The 13,317-nt window shown below is 28.0% G+C and overlaps 1 protein-coding gene across 2 annotated transcripts in view; it reads left to right on the top strand.

The window, feature by feature from the left end:
• The window catches only part of Rsod (superoxide dismutase family protein Rsod), a 73,871-nt gene that overhangs the window by 34,347 nt on the left and 26,207 nt on the right, over positions 1–13,317 (top strand). For both annotated transcript variants that reach the window (XM_075381846.1, XM_075381837.1), the window contains 2 exons: positions 3,592–3,763; positions 8,700–8,974. In XM_075381846.1, the coding sequence (XP_075237961.1) occupies positions 3,592–3,763; positions 8,700–8,974 (447 nt within the window). The remainder of the gene's footprint in view (positions 1–3,591; positions 3,764–8,699; positions 8,975–13,317) is intronic.

Here is a 13,317-nt window from a genome sequence, read left to right on the forward strand (position 1 = left end):
AGCTCATTTTTCTTGTAACTGATAATTGTTATTATCCTTTATTCCTTTTTATTCCTAAATCTGTTCTACGATCATCTAAGATTTCATATTCTGCTGTAATATGTAACTCCAGCATACCATTTCCTTTTTTATGGTGCGTTTATCATTTTGCAAGAATCTATTTGCCATGAGAATAAGAATTTAAGACCTTCCTGCTAGTGAAAAAGCTGCAACAAATTTTTTGCATGATGTGGGCTTTTTCCTGACAAACATATTTACAAAAATGGCCTTGAGGTGACTTCAAAAGAGTGATGACATTGTAACAAGCACATATGTTAACACTAAAATTGGTTTGCAAATGGCAACTAGTTTGTTAATTCAAGTCATTTTTGTATTCGTAGTCATATGAATTAACAAAGATGTGTGATTGTCATTTAAATACATTGGAGTGCACAGTATTCTAACACTGTCTGCTAATCAACCATGTGTAATCAAAAGAAAACCATGTGTAATCATTTCAGCTGGAATGATTACATGCAGTGTTTATGTAATTGTGTTCATGCACATCTTGTGAATGTAATCAAGTTTCATGATCTCAGGAGAATAATTAAGATCAATAAGAGTATGTTTCCTCAGGAAAAAACCATACCAGATGGGTGTACTACCAGCAGTAGGTTTCTTGGAGAGCCTGTCAGGAATCAGAGGAGTACTTACTCATTAAGGTGCCAGACTGATCTTTCACCTCATTAATGAACATCATCCAAGAAAAAAAATCAAGCAAGGGACAACAATATATTTTGATCCATGGCTTATATGTAACACTGATTATATCAAACAATATCAAAGCATATGAAAGTTAACTGCTTGTACAATTTTTTAGACCTACAAGTTGGTATTGCAATCATGCAAATCGTTGAAAAACTATGGGGATCTGCAAAATAATAAAAAATTGAACTTAAAATATTCTGCTGAAATGGAAGAAATTCAAAATAATTCAAGGTATGTTCAAAAATTATCTGACCATATTTTTTTCTCTAAAAGTATTTGAAAGTGAGCAGTAAAACGTGGTAGATCACAGCACTAATTCCTAGTGTGCATGGATGGTTTTTTTTGACCTCATAGAGTGTGTCAGTTGTAGTTAGTAGCCATTGTATTGTTAGTGTAGCGAGCACTTGTTGCAGTTTTATTTCAGGCAAATAATGGAAAATGCTGAACAGCAATACTGGATAAGTTCTCCCAAAAGCTTGGTGAACCCAAAACAAAACGATTCATAATATTAAGCAGGCTTTCAGGGATGAATCTATAGAAAACGGACAAATTAAAGAGAGATGTAATCATTTTCAAAATGCCCAAATTTCAGTTAAGAGTGAAAACTGGTAGACCATCAGCAAGTCAAAATACAAATGTCATTTTAAACATGTGTAGTTTGGTATTGAAAAGATTATCAGTAACTGCCCAAGAAACTGCAAATAAGATGGAAATCAGCAATAGTTCCAAACATACAATTTTAGTGGACAGTTTGAGCATTCACAGAGTTGGTGCTAAACTCATCACAAAACTACTTTTGTATAAACAGAAACAGATTTTATTTTCTGATAATGCACATAACATACTGGAGTACATCAACAGTGATCTTAATCTACAGAAGACTGTGACAACTGATGATGAATCTTGGGTGTAAAGGTATGGCCCTGAAACTAAAATTCAGTTGTCACTGAAGAAGTCACCATAATCACAAGGCTGAAGAAAGTAAGATAATAAAGAACAAAATCAAAATGATGCCGACTTTGTTGATTTTGCAACTACTGCAGGGATGTGCATCACAAAAGCCAAATTTAAAAATAAACTGTTATCTAGAAGTTCTGCATGTCTATGTGATGTAGTATAGCACAAGACAACAGATTTGTGGGAATCACATAGATGGCATTTGTATCATGCTAACACACCCTCCTATTCATCACATCTAATCCACGATTCCTTGGTCAAGCACGTCATTTTTCAAGTTCACCAGGCTCATTATTCACTAGACAAGAGCTTTGTGATTTCTGGTTATTCCCCCAAACTGAAGATGCCATTGAAAAGGTAACCTCTTGGTGGACAGTACACAACCAGGAGGAAACATACAGGAGTAACCAGGAGGACAGTACACAGTTGGTAGCTATTTCAGAGGAGGTCTAGGAAAATGTCTCCAGCAATGGAAGGATTGCTGGATTAAATAGGTGTCAGAGAGGACTAGTTCAGAGATAACGACTGGAAGCCACAAACTACTTTTTTTATAGCTACTTCAGATTCATTCTTTTTTGGAGATATTTGTATCTGTTCTTCTCATCCTATCAACACTCTCTCACAATGACCATCTACATTCTTTTGTTTCTGCATTTCTGTAAAGCAAGATAACAGGCTTAAAATTAAACTTTGTGCTAAAAATCCTCTTAAACTGTGACTTATTGATGACAGCTCAACATTGCTCAGAATATAGGGAAAGAAGTGACTCCATAATTAAATACATTGAAAGCTCTGTTCATTAATTCGGTTCTTCATGGCAGTTAGGAATTTAGAAACAAAATTTCATTGCTTACTGATAGATCATCTATTATTAATCACAGTTAAAGCTGCAATCATTCAGTTTTCTAAGTGAATTAATTTTACATAAATTTCTTAAAAATGTTTTAACAGATTTAAATTTAAATTTTACAAGGAAATTGAGATCTATTTCAGATTATATATTTTATTAACAATATTTTAAGATGATTTTCTAGTAAAGTTAAAGAAATAAAGCATAGTTAAAATATTAAAAGAGGCTTGCTTTTCTGTTTTAAAAATTAGCTGTACCCTTTATTTATGAGAAAAATTACTAGTGTATTATAAAAACATGCTTTATTTTTTGAGAAATTAGTCTTTACAAAGCATTAATAACGTTCTCAGTAATGTTCTAAAAGCATTTCTGATTTTCAAACTCACTAATCCCTAAAAATATTTTTTTTGTTTCTCATTGACACTGCATAAATTAACAGAATGTTGGTATGCAGAAGTTTAATATGATTAAAAATTTATATATGCCATAAGAAATCATTCTATTATAAATATTTTTTTATATGTTCTATACATGTGTTGACATAATTAATTACTACTAATATTTAACTTTATTACATTTTTAATTGTAGTTTGTTAGGTTTAATTTATTGAAAAAAATATTTCCATGCTTAGATCTCTTTTTTAGTCAGTGTTAGAATCATACTTGTTTAGTGACATGTAAAATATTAGAAATTCCATTTAATTCATCATGAGAATGATGATGAATTCATCATCATTTACTCATCTTTCATCATGAATTTAATCTCCATGAAGAATATTTTTTATAGATTTAATGAAATTTATTTCATTTCAATGTTTCTAGATGTAAATTCAGTCATTTTCTCTTTATTGTGTGTTTTTTAAATATTTTTCACTATCTTAATAGTAAAAAAAAAAATTTATTATTTGTGGTCAGAAGTTGAATATTGCTTTAAGATAGAATTATTAAATTTGTGAAGTTGTTAATGTTTTTTAATATGTCAATTCTATATGGATGGGCATTATCATATGTCCTTGGTCATTTTATTATTTTTTCAGAATAACATCAGTGTTTCGGAGGAAAGCTGTAGTTCATGAATGGTTTGGAAATGGAATAATGTCACCAGTCAGTGGTAAAATGGAGTTTTATCAACAGACAGAGTATGATGTTGTAGACATGGAATTTAACATTGAAAATTTAGACAGTATCTCTTCATATCGCATCCATCAAGTATGTTTTGATTGCATACTTATAAGTATTACATTAATACAGTTTTCTTATTTTGAATAAGTTTTCTCAACTGTTGTGGTATACCAGTTTCTCATTTGACTTCTAAAATAAAAATGACTTCATTTTTATAAATTTTTTTTTTTAATAAAACAGGAAGTTTAACACAAGACCAAAGCAATCTTTTTTAGCAGGTTTTATAAAAACTGGATATAATGTCCATTCATGAAGCGCATGCAAGGAATAATCTAGAGACTGTTTGACTAACAGATTATATGGCTGATAGATGATGACTCCTTCTTACATTAAACTTTTAATTGTCTGCCAAGATCAAATCCATTGATTCTGAAACCGGAGTATGAATTTACTTCTTATGAATATTTTAACACGTAACATATCTTTTAAAATTCTACTTTTTAAGTGAATTTTGTATTACTCAATTGATATATTTCAACAATAGTCCTTCAGTTGCAATTATCTTGGTTTAAACTTTTACTAGAAAAAAAATTTGATGAATATTCAGCTTCCCTCTAAGAACACGATACCCAGATCCTGATGTTGCTAGGTATAGAGGTTGTGAAGTTTATTTAAAAGAAAATGAATAATTGGATTTGGTATTAAAAAATGAAATTTTTAAAAGCAAAATAAACAGAAAATATCTGATGTGGATACCTCATGACCTCCTTGAACACCTATTAAATTACATGTCCATATTTTTTTTTTTTTTTAAATGAAAAGTACATATAATTTTATTTCATTAATAACTTCTAACTTCTTTTTAATTTTATTTTTTATTATTGAATTATTATTTATCATAAAACATGTTTACAATCAGAGGTTAATAATTATTAATAAATCAAAATATATGTAAATTAAAAAAAAAAAGTTAAAAAAAAGGAAATGAAGTTTGATTCGAACCGATGTGCCTTCCCCTTGTAAGATCCAAATATTTCATTAATTTAACTTTTTTTGGCTATAACTCTGAAACTAATGAAAATAAGTACCACTTATTATAATTTAATATCATTGAAAAGCTCTCAATGAGGGCTTATTACTGCAGTTAAGAAAAAGTCCAAAATCCAAATTTTTTGATGCAGTTTTGATTTTTTGATTTTGATGCAGTTGATTCCAATCAAAAAGGAAGGTACACAATTAGATATTACAACAATCCTAAATCCAAAATTTCAACATCCTACAGCCAATCATTTTTGAGTTATGAAAGATACATACATATGTACAGACGTCACACTGAAACTAGTCAAAATGGATTCAGGGATGGTCAAAATGGATATTACCATTGAAATCTGAAAACCAAATTTTTTGCGATCACAATACTTCCTTTACTTCATACAAGGAAGTAAAAACAAATTTAATGAGAAATAAAATATTATAAGTTGTAGGAATAAAATTAAATTAGATATTTATTTATCATAATTTTACTAGATAAAATAAAATTTAATATGTTACAATATGTATTCCATTCCATTTTAAATGGGAGGAATATGGAAATTGATCATTTCCATAAAAAATCACATATTTCAAAATGGAGGACAAAGAAATTAATAATTATAAATTGATTGATCCTATTTCAATAACTGCATAAAAATAGTTTTAAATAAAAATCCAATCTAAAAAACTTAGTGTAAAATTTATTGTAATTAGTAAAAGTTGATTTTAACTTCACTACTTTTTTACAATTTTTTCGCATCTTGCACCTTTGTCAAGCAAAAACAGGCTAAAAAATATTCAGAATAAGGGACTTATTCAGTTTGCTTCCTTTCAGTATGTTTAAGATAAAGTTTAGTTGTGAATTAAATTATGTGAGTTAATAGAAAAATTCTATAGAAAAGATATGTTTATTTTCAGTAACTTCAATAATATTATGAAGTGAGTTAAGGTTCAAACATTTAGCAATAACATAACATGATGTTTGTAGAATGAAGATAAAAAAATATTTATAATTTAAGAAAGGATGTTATTAAAATATTGAATGGCTACTTACCCTAAAGTAAACAACAAGGTACATGTAGTCTGTTTTATGTTGTATACAAGGTGTGGCTATTAAATAATGAAACCAATGTTGCTAAAGAAGAATTGCGCTTGTGCCAAATTCGTACAACTGACAGCTGTGTAGTGCGAAGCCTTCTCTTTCGATTGTTACCACTTCAGTTTCTGTAGACATATTAGTCTGGCCGTGGCCTTCATTTGGATGACATCTGTTTTTTAAGAGCTTTTTTAGAGCAAAGAACTGTTGTGAAATTTCATATGAATCTTGGAAAAACTGCCATTGAAACTAATTTTATATTAAAAAAGTATATGGCAATGAATTTATCACGTGCACAGGTTTTTGAGTGGTTTAAGCGTTTCCAAGTTGGCTGGGAAGACATTGAAGATGATGATGATTGTTTTTTTTGATATTCATGTGTACCTTCACTGGGTTCTTAAAGGTCAAACTATTAATCAACATTACTACCTTGAGGGCCTTGCTCAGCTCCATGAAAAAATAAGAAAAAACGACTTAAATTGTCGAAAAACAAGTCATGGGTTCTTCATCAGGACAACTAACCGGCTCACACTGCGTTATCTGTCAAGACATTTCTAGCCAAATTTAATAGCCCAGTGATAGACCATCCACCTCATTCGCCTGACCTGGCACAATGTGACTTTCATCTATTCCTCATGGTCAAATCTGTATTAAAAGGAACAATATTTCAAACCGTAGAAGCTGTGAAATAAAAAGCGGCATGCGTCATGTGAAAGAGCTCATAGAGAAGACTTCTAGCACTTTTTCAAACAATGTAAAATTCGTATGGAACATTGTAGGGATAGAGAAGGAGTGTATATTGAAGCATTAGTCTTGTTATTTAATAGCCACACCTCGTAGATCTACATCATCTTACATCTGTATAGATCTAACATGGAAATAAGTATTATCAAATTTCAAGAAAAAAAAATTTGCAGGATAACCATTAAAAAGTTGATTTAAAAAATGGAATATATATACTAACAAGATCATCTGCGTGCTGGACAGGATTCTCTCACACATCATATAATATATTAATGTGTTCTGTAAGTTCTTGAGAGACTGGTGTGCTGGATCCAATGTAAAACAAGGGAAATGAATGAGTATCGTCATTTGTATTTAGTTTCTGGTAAGAAACACAAAACAAAAGCAATATAAATTTTAAGCAAGGTGTGGTAACAGTTTTGTGATTTATAACAAAAATGGATTTAATAACTATAATCTACAACAGACCCCAAAAAATACTGTTATTTAATACTATGGTACACATTTTAAAGATCCCACAGTTATAGGAATTATTTCCTCTTCAGGAAAATTGGTTTCTGCAAGTACTAAGATTGTTTTAGAAAAAATGGCACTGAAAAAATTACACTTGGTGAGACAGAGGCGAGGAACCTATTAAGGATATACTAAAAGAAGGAAGTAATTTGGGTCACCTTCCACAGAGGATATTCATGGAGGAAAAAGTGGGACGTAAAAGATGGGGTAGAAGAAGTAAAAAATTGCAAAAATATTAAGAAAGATGTTCCAAACAAAAATGGAGATCTCCAATTGATACCAGCCACTAGACACTCACAAAAAATTTTGATTTGTTTGTTTGATGGTTTGATTTTTTTATCTCTTTTTATTACATTTTTTAAACCTATAAGAAATGCAGTACTTTTACATTAATTATTTGTTTTTATTGTTAACGCATTTGATAATATAAATTTTATATCTTTATTTTTATAAATCTTCTATATAATTGCAAATTAATTGATTGTACTTGTGAATTAACTTGTACTCTTTGTTGTTATATATTAAATCTACTGCTATTCTTTTTATAACAGTATTATTTTCAAAGGAATTTTATCAGTGAATCATACTTTGTCATTTTTTTCACCTATTTTAATGCTAGTATATTATAATTTTTTTTAAATAACTTTTTTACAGCAGTTTTTCTTGATTTATTAACGTTAATTATTAAAAAGGATTAATCAAGTAGCAGGTTATACAAGTTGCACATGCCCGGTATTATTATACAAATTTTATTAAATTCAGAAGAAAATTATGATAGGTTTAGATACAATACTTTTACCTATTTATTAAAAAAAGTTAATAGATAAATTAATTAAAACAAATAAAGAATATTTTTAATTAATAATGTATTATTGAGACAGTTTCAAAACATTTTTGTACAAAAAAAAACCAAAACAATTATTAGAGATTTTTTTTACATCATAACTGATGAAATCCATCTGTTAATGACTATATTCATTAAAAATTCATTGACTGCAAACAATGATGGTGTTCATTTCAGAAGGGTTAAAACTTCATTTTAACTAAGCTGTCTCATGAAAATTTGTTTTTCTTGATAACTGGTATTGTGATGAAGATGGATCAAATTATAGAAATTTGTATAGACTATCATTAAAAGTATCAGACATAATTCAAAAAAGAATAATTCAAGATATGCCCCTGTCACAGTTGTGAAAATATTTTATACTTATAAAAAAGAAATTGTTTGATAAAATTTTATGAAACATTTAACATTTAGTTCTTTTTTCAGACTAACATTGGATGTGTCCTTATCATTAGTTTATGTTGACCTTTTAATACTAATGCAGAAATAATAGCTATACTTTTATGCTAAAATAACTAATAATAAATTCTTTAAATTTAAAATTTTGGCTGTTTTAAAAAATTTTACCTTGAAAAAAATTCCAAATATATTCTTGCATTTGTTAATTTTTTTTTACACTTTTGCACGTACTCTGCTAATAACTCATGTATTTCTGAAATTTATTTGTACATAATCATTTACCCAGCGATCATGCAGATATTGTTTCAGAATTTGTTGTTTGCATTTTTTTATGAAATTATATTGAAAGCACATAAAGTATATTCATTCAAATTAATTTACTATTCACATTATAGATGCCTGTACAGGAACAACTTGAGTTTCCCTGTGAACAGTCTGCTCTGAATAGCGAGTATGATCCATTTGGTATTTTATTAAAAGGAAGTGTACCACCCCCAGGAGTAGGAACATCTGATATGTACCCAATTGGTGATCTCAGTGGAAAGTTTGGATTGCTGGATAACAGGACATCCCTTCAAGAAACAGCTTTCAATGATAGCTCCATGCAGCTATTTGGACAACAGAACATTTTAGGGCGCTCAGTAGTATTGCATAAAAGTGATGGGATAAGGTAAGTTTTTATTCAACTACTTGGTCTTTTGTGTACTTATGATTTAACTTTAGTATCCATTCATATTATGTGATATTATAAGTTTCTTTGGTAAAGAAATTATAAGTGTCTTATAAACAAAAGAAAAAAAATTGTTATGTAAGTGATTACTAAGGAAGTAAATTCACCACAGAAGCAGTGAAATTTATATTTCAAAAATTTTTTTAAAGTTTCATTATTTTGGATTTTAATGACAGTTATTTTGTGTAAAACATTAATATATTGGCTGAGTGGTAGATGATAGTGCTTATTAAACTTTAGTAGTAGTCAGGTGCTGCCTTTGCAGATTATTATACAATGTCGTATGACCTAGGTACTTCTAATCAAAACAAAAAATGAACCAGAAGAATTCCAAAAATTAGCTGAAATAGTCTTTTTGAGGTACTAACTTTGAAACATACAAAAAACTTAAATCAGGATCTGTTGAAAAGGTTAAAATAAGTGAAATAAAAAAGGTTTACAAGAATTAGCAATTCATAAAGTAGAAATCTAAGATATCTGTTGCAATATTTATTGAAAATCATAGACTAAAAAATATAAATTTTAATTTGTAGAAAGAATAAAAAAAAAAAAAATTTAAATCAAATTAGTCATGTTGATAAATATTTGTTAATTAACTTCATTAAAAAAAATTTACTTCAATTAATTAATATATGTAATATTGATTTTCTATAATATTTAGATTTGAATTAATTTATGGAATTTATTTATTTATTCTTTAAGCTAGAGGCTGTAACCTAATTATTGTCTTTTATAAAAAGATCCATTTTATAACCTATTAAAAATGCCAAGCCTGACAGCAGTTATAATCAAGCACTTAAAAAAAATAACAAGGAGCTATTAGAAATTTTTTATTAGTAGTGTTGACCATATTTTTTCATTTACTGGTTCTCCCATTAGTACTCAGAATTTGTGGGTATGTACTTATTCTTCACAGAAATATATCTAAAATTATTAACAATAATTTGATGTGGATACCATATGACATCCTTGTACACCTATTAAATCACATATACACATTTTTTGCTCCACTTCATTTAAACTTATTTCATTTTAAAGTGAGATACGATGCTCCAATTCTTTAATAAAGTGGACAGTTACACAATTGCTGAAATATTAGTTTTTATTAACATCAAATACAATTATTAATTCAACAATCTTATGTGAAATATTAGGATAGAGTAAAAGTCCCTTTATTACTCGCATTACTAAATCTGTATTATTCGTATCTTCATGAATTACTGATTAACAAAAGTTTTAGATTTCTGGTGAGTTGTATAAATAAAAGTTAATAATAATTAAACTATTCTGTTTAGTGAACTCCTGTTTAGTGGTTGCAAATGTTAATTTCAACCTTACGGTGTAAAATATTCAGTTATTATTATTACATTATTTGGTGAATAATCAAAAATGAAAAAGAAACAAGAAAATTTGAAAACTAGAGAACGTGTTAATATCAGAAGAATTATATCAAACCAAAGAGCAATTTAATGATTGGCAAAAAAAAACAAATAAATGAAATGATGAAAAAATTCTGATCTCTTTGTTCACTACTCCTTTGATATTGTCGGACAATATCAAAGGAGTAGTGAACAAAGAGATCAGAATTTTTTGCAGTTTAATAAAGATCGGGCATATGTGCTTCAGTGTATGTGATGTTCTTGTGAGGGTCTATTTTTCAGTCACTCTGTAGTTAACTTTAATGTAGATAAAATTAAACAGAAATTCCAGAATAATTAAATAAAATTAAATGAAAATTAAACTGGAAAATCCAAAAAATAATAAGATACTAAATTATAATTTTCAGTTAATACTAAATAATCAGTTGTTTCACAAATCTTACATATACACATATGTAATAATGCCTATTAAATTACATGTACACATTTTTAAAAGTAAAGCAAATTTTATTTCACTGTAACTTCTGATCTTTTTCATATTTTTTTTTTTATTATAATTGAATAATTATTATTTATTGTAAATTTTTTTTACAATCACAGATTAATAATTATTATTAAATCAATATATTTTTAATTAGAAGAAAAGTTAAGAAAAAAGAAAAAAAAGTATAAGTCTGATTCAAACTGATGTCCCTTCCCTTGTTAGATCCAAATATTTCGGTAATTAAATTTTTATTTGGCTAAAACTCTGGAACCAATGAAAAATAAGTACCACTTATGATATATCATTGAAAAGCTCTCAATGAGGTCTTATTACTGCAGTTCAGAAAAAGTCCAAAATTAAAAAAAAAATTGGATTTTGGGCTTTTTAGGACACTTTTGGTTCAGTTGATTTTAATCAAAAGGGGAGGTGCGCAAGTAGATGTTACAGCAGTCCTAAATCCAAGATTTCAACATCCTATGGCTAATCTTTTTTGAGTTAGGCAAGATACATAGGTACAGACTTCATGCAAGGAAGTAAAAACTGCCTATAAACACAATAAAATAGCAAGCTTAATATAAATTAACAATTTATATAAAACGTTTTTCAAAGCGTTGGATTCATCATCAGTTAGTAGAATACTATATCATGTAATGTACTTATGTATGCTACAAGTAAGCACTTATAACTTTTTATGATCAACAGAAATGAATAATAAATAAATTAACAAAACTTTTCACTCAAACTAAATTAAATTACACCACAAGAAAAATTTAATAGTATTAGCATTTATAGAAATAAATTCAATAGAAAACAAATGCAATTTTCAAAAATTTGATTTTAATTCAAAACAAAGCAGACAAATCTGACAGAAAAATAATACAATTTTTAATAGCTCAAAAAAAAATGTTCATAATTCTAAAAAAATTTCAAATTTAATTTAATTACTGACCTGGAAATAATAAAAAAAACAAAACTAAAAATTACATTAATAACTTTTATCTTAAAATGATATATGAACATAATACTTATTTGTGATACTAAAATCTATTCAAGTGTTTGGTTCAGTGGGGCTGCCATTTTGTTGAATAGAGCATTCAGTTTGTTGAATCCATGCTTCTTCAGCACATCTTATAGTAAGGACTATTCTTTGTAGTTGTTGTTGCAACTTCTATGAAGCTATTTTTTATTTTATTTTTTTTATTATATCAGTACATGTAGGATATCAATAGCTCCATCCAACTCCAAGAAAATAGTCTGATGCTTTCATATCCGGAGAGTGTGTAGCCAATAACTGATCATTTTGAACCAATCTAACAATTACCACACATATCACATATTATCACTTAGTACGAGAGAAGTGAGCTAATGCACAATCATCATCCATAAACCACAACCAGTTTCATCTGCATTGGATCTTGCAAGAGTTCAATCAGACTCATTTACAATTAACATCAGTATTGTACTTATGAAACCCAAATGATGATAAGAAAACAGGATCTAATCCCTTTTTAATTGTTTATAACCACACGCTTGGTTATAAACCATTTAGGAAATTATGATTAAGGCCTGCTCCTAATTGGAGAACATAAATATGTAGCATCAAGTTTTTTTTGTTAATAAACAGCCACTAGTTTTGTTTTCAGCATACCTGTTTCTCTGAGATGTCTTCCTTCAGCTTTAAATGTTTTATGATTTAGTATTCTTCAATCTGTATTTTGTTTGTTATTTTTTTTTTTTTTTTTGTACTTAACTAAATAACAAAGTATAACACCTGATAAAATTATTCACATAAAATATTCAAAATGTAATTGTTGATCAGCTGTTATTACCAACTCATGAAATAACTTCTCAAATAATTTAATTTGTTTTAGAAGTTTTTATTTTTTTTTATTATTTATGAAGGTTTTTGTTCTTTTTAAAATTACAAAGGTTTTTGTATCACATTTTGGTCCGTTTTAATTTGTATTACTGTAAAATTTCTGAAACTTGTACTTGTTTTCTATTGAATTTATTTACATAAATTTTTATCAGAATTAAATTCTTAACAAATATTATTTGAAATTATTTGATTAATGGCAATTCAACAAAGTTAACTTATGGGAAACCTAATAATTTTCGGGATTTATTGTATTTTGCTTTGGAATTACTAGTTCTGAGACTTGCATTATTTAATTTTTAGATCGAAACCATGTAAAAACCACCAAATTGTTTCCTTAATTTGAGTCTCAAGAATTTCAGTAGTGCTTCATGTTATCCTTGATGTATAAATCAAAACAAGATATTTTATTAGTCATACCTTGAAAACAGCATTTCTGCTGTTATAATAGGGTTTCTTTCTTATATTAATTTTACACATCAGCTCCTGCAAGTTTTGGCATGCAATTTTAAGCACTTTTATATATAAATTTTGTTGTTATAAA

Source organism: Lycorma delicatula, chromosome 1 (genome assembly GCF_047948215.1).
Source record: "Lycorma delicatula isolate Av1 chromosome 1, ASM4794821v1, whole genome shotgun sequence".
In the NCBI taxonomy this organism is placed as follows: Eukaryota; Metazoa; Arthropoda; class Insecta; order Hemiptera; family Fulgoridae; genus Lycorma; species Lycorma delicatula.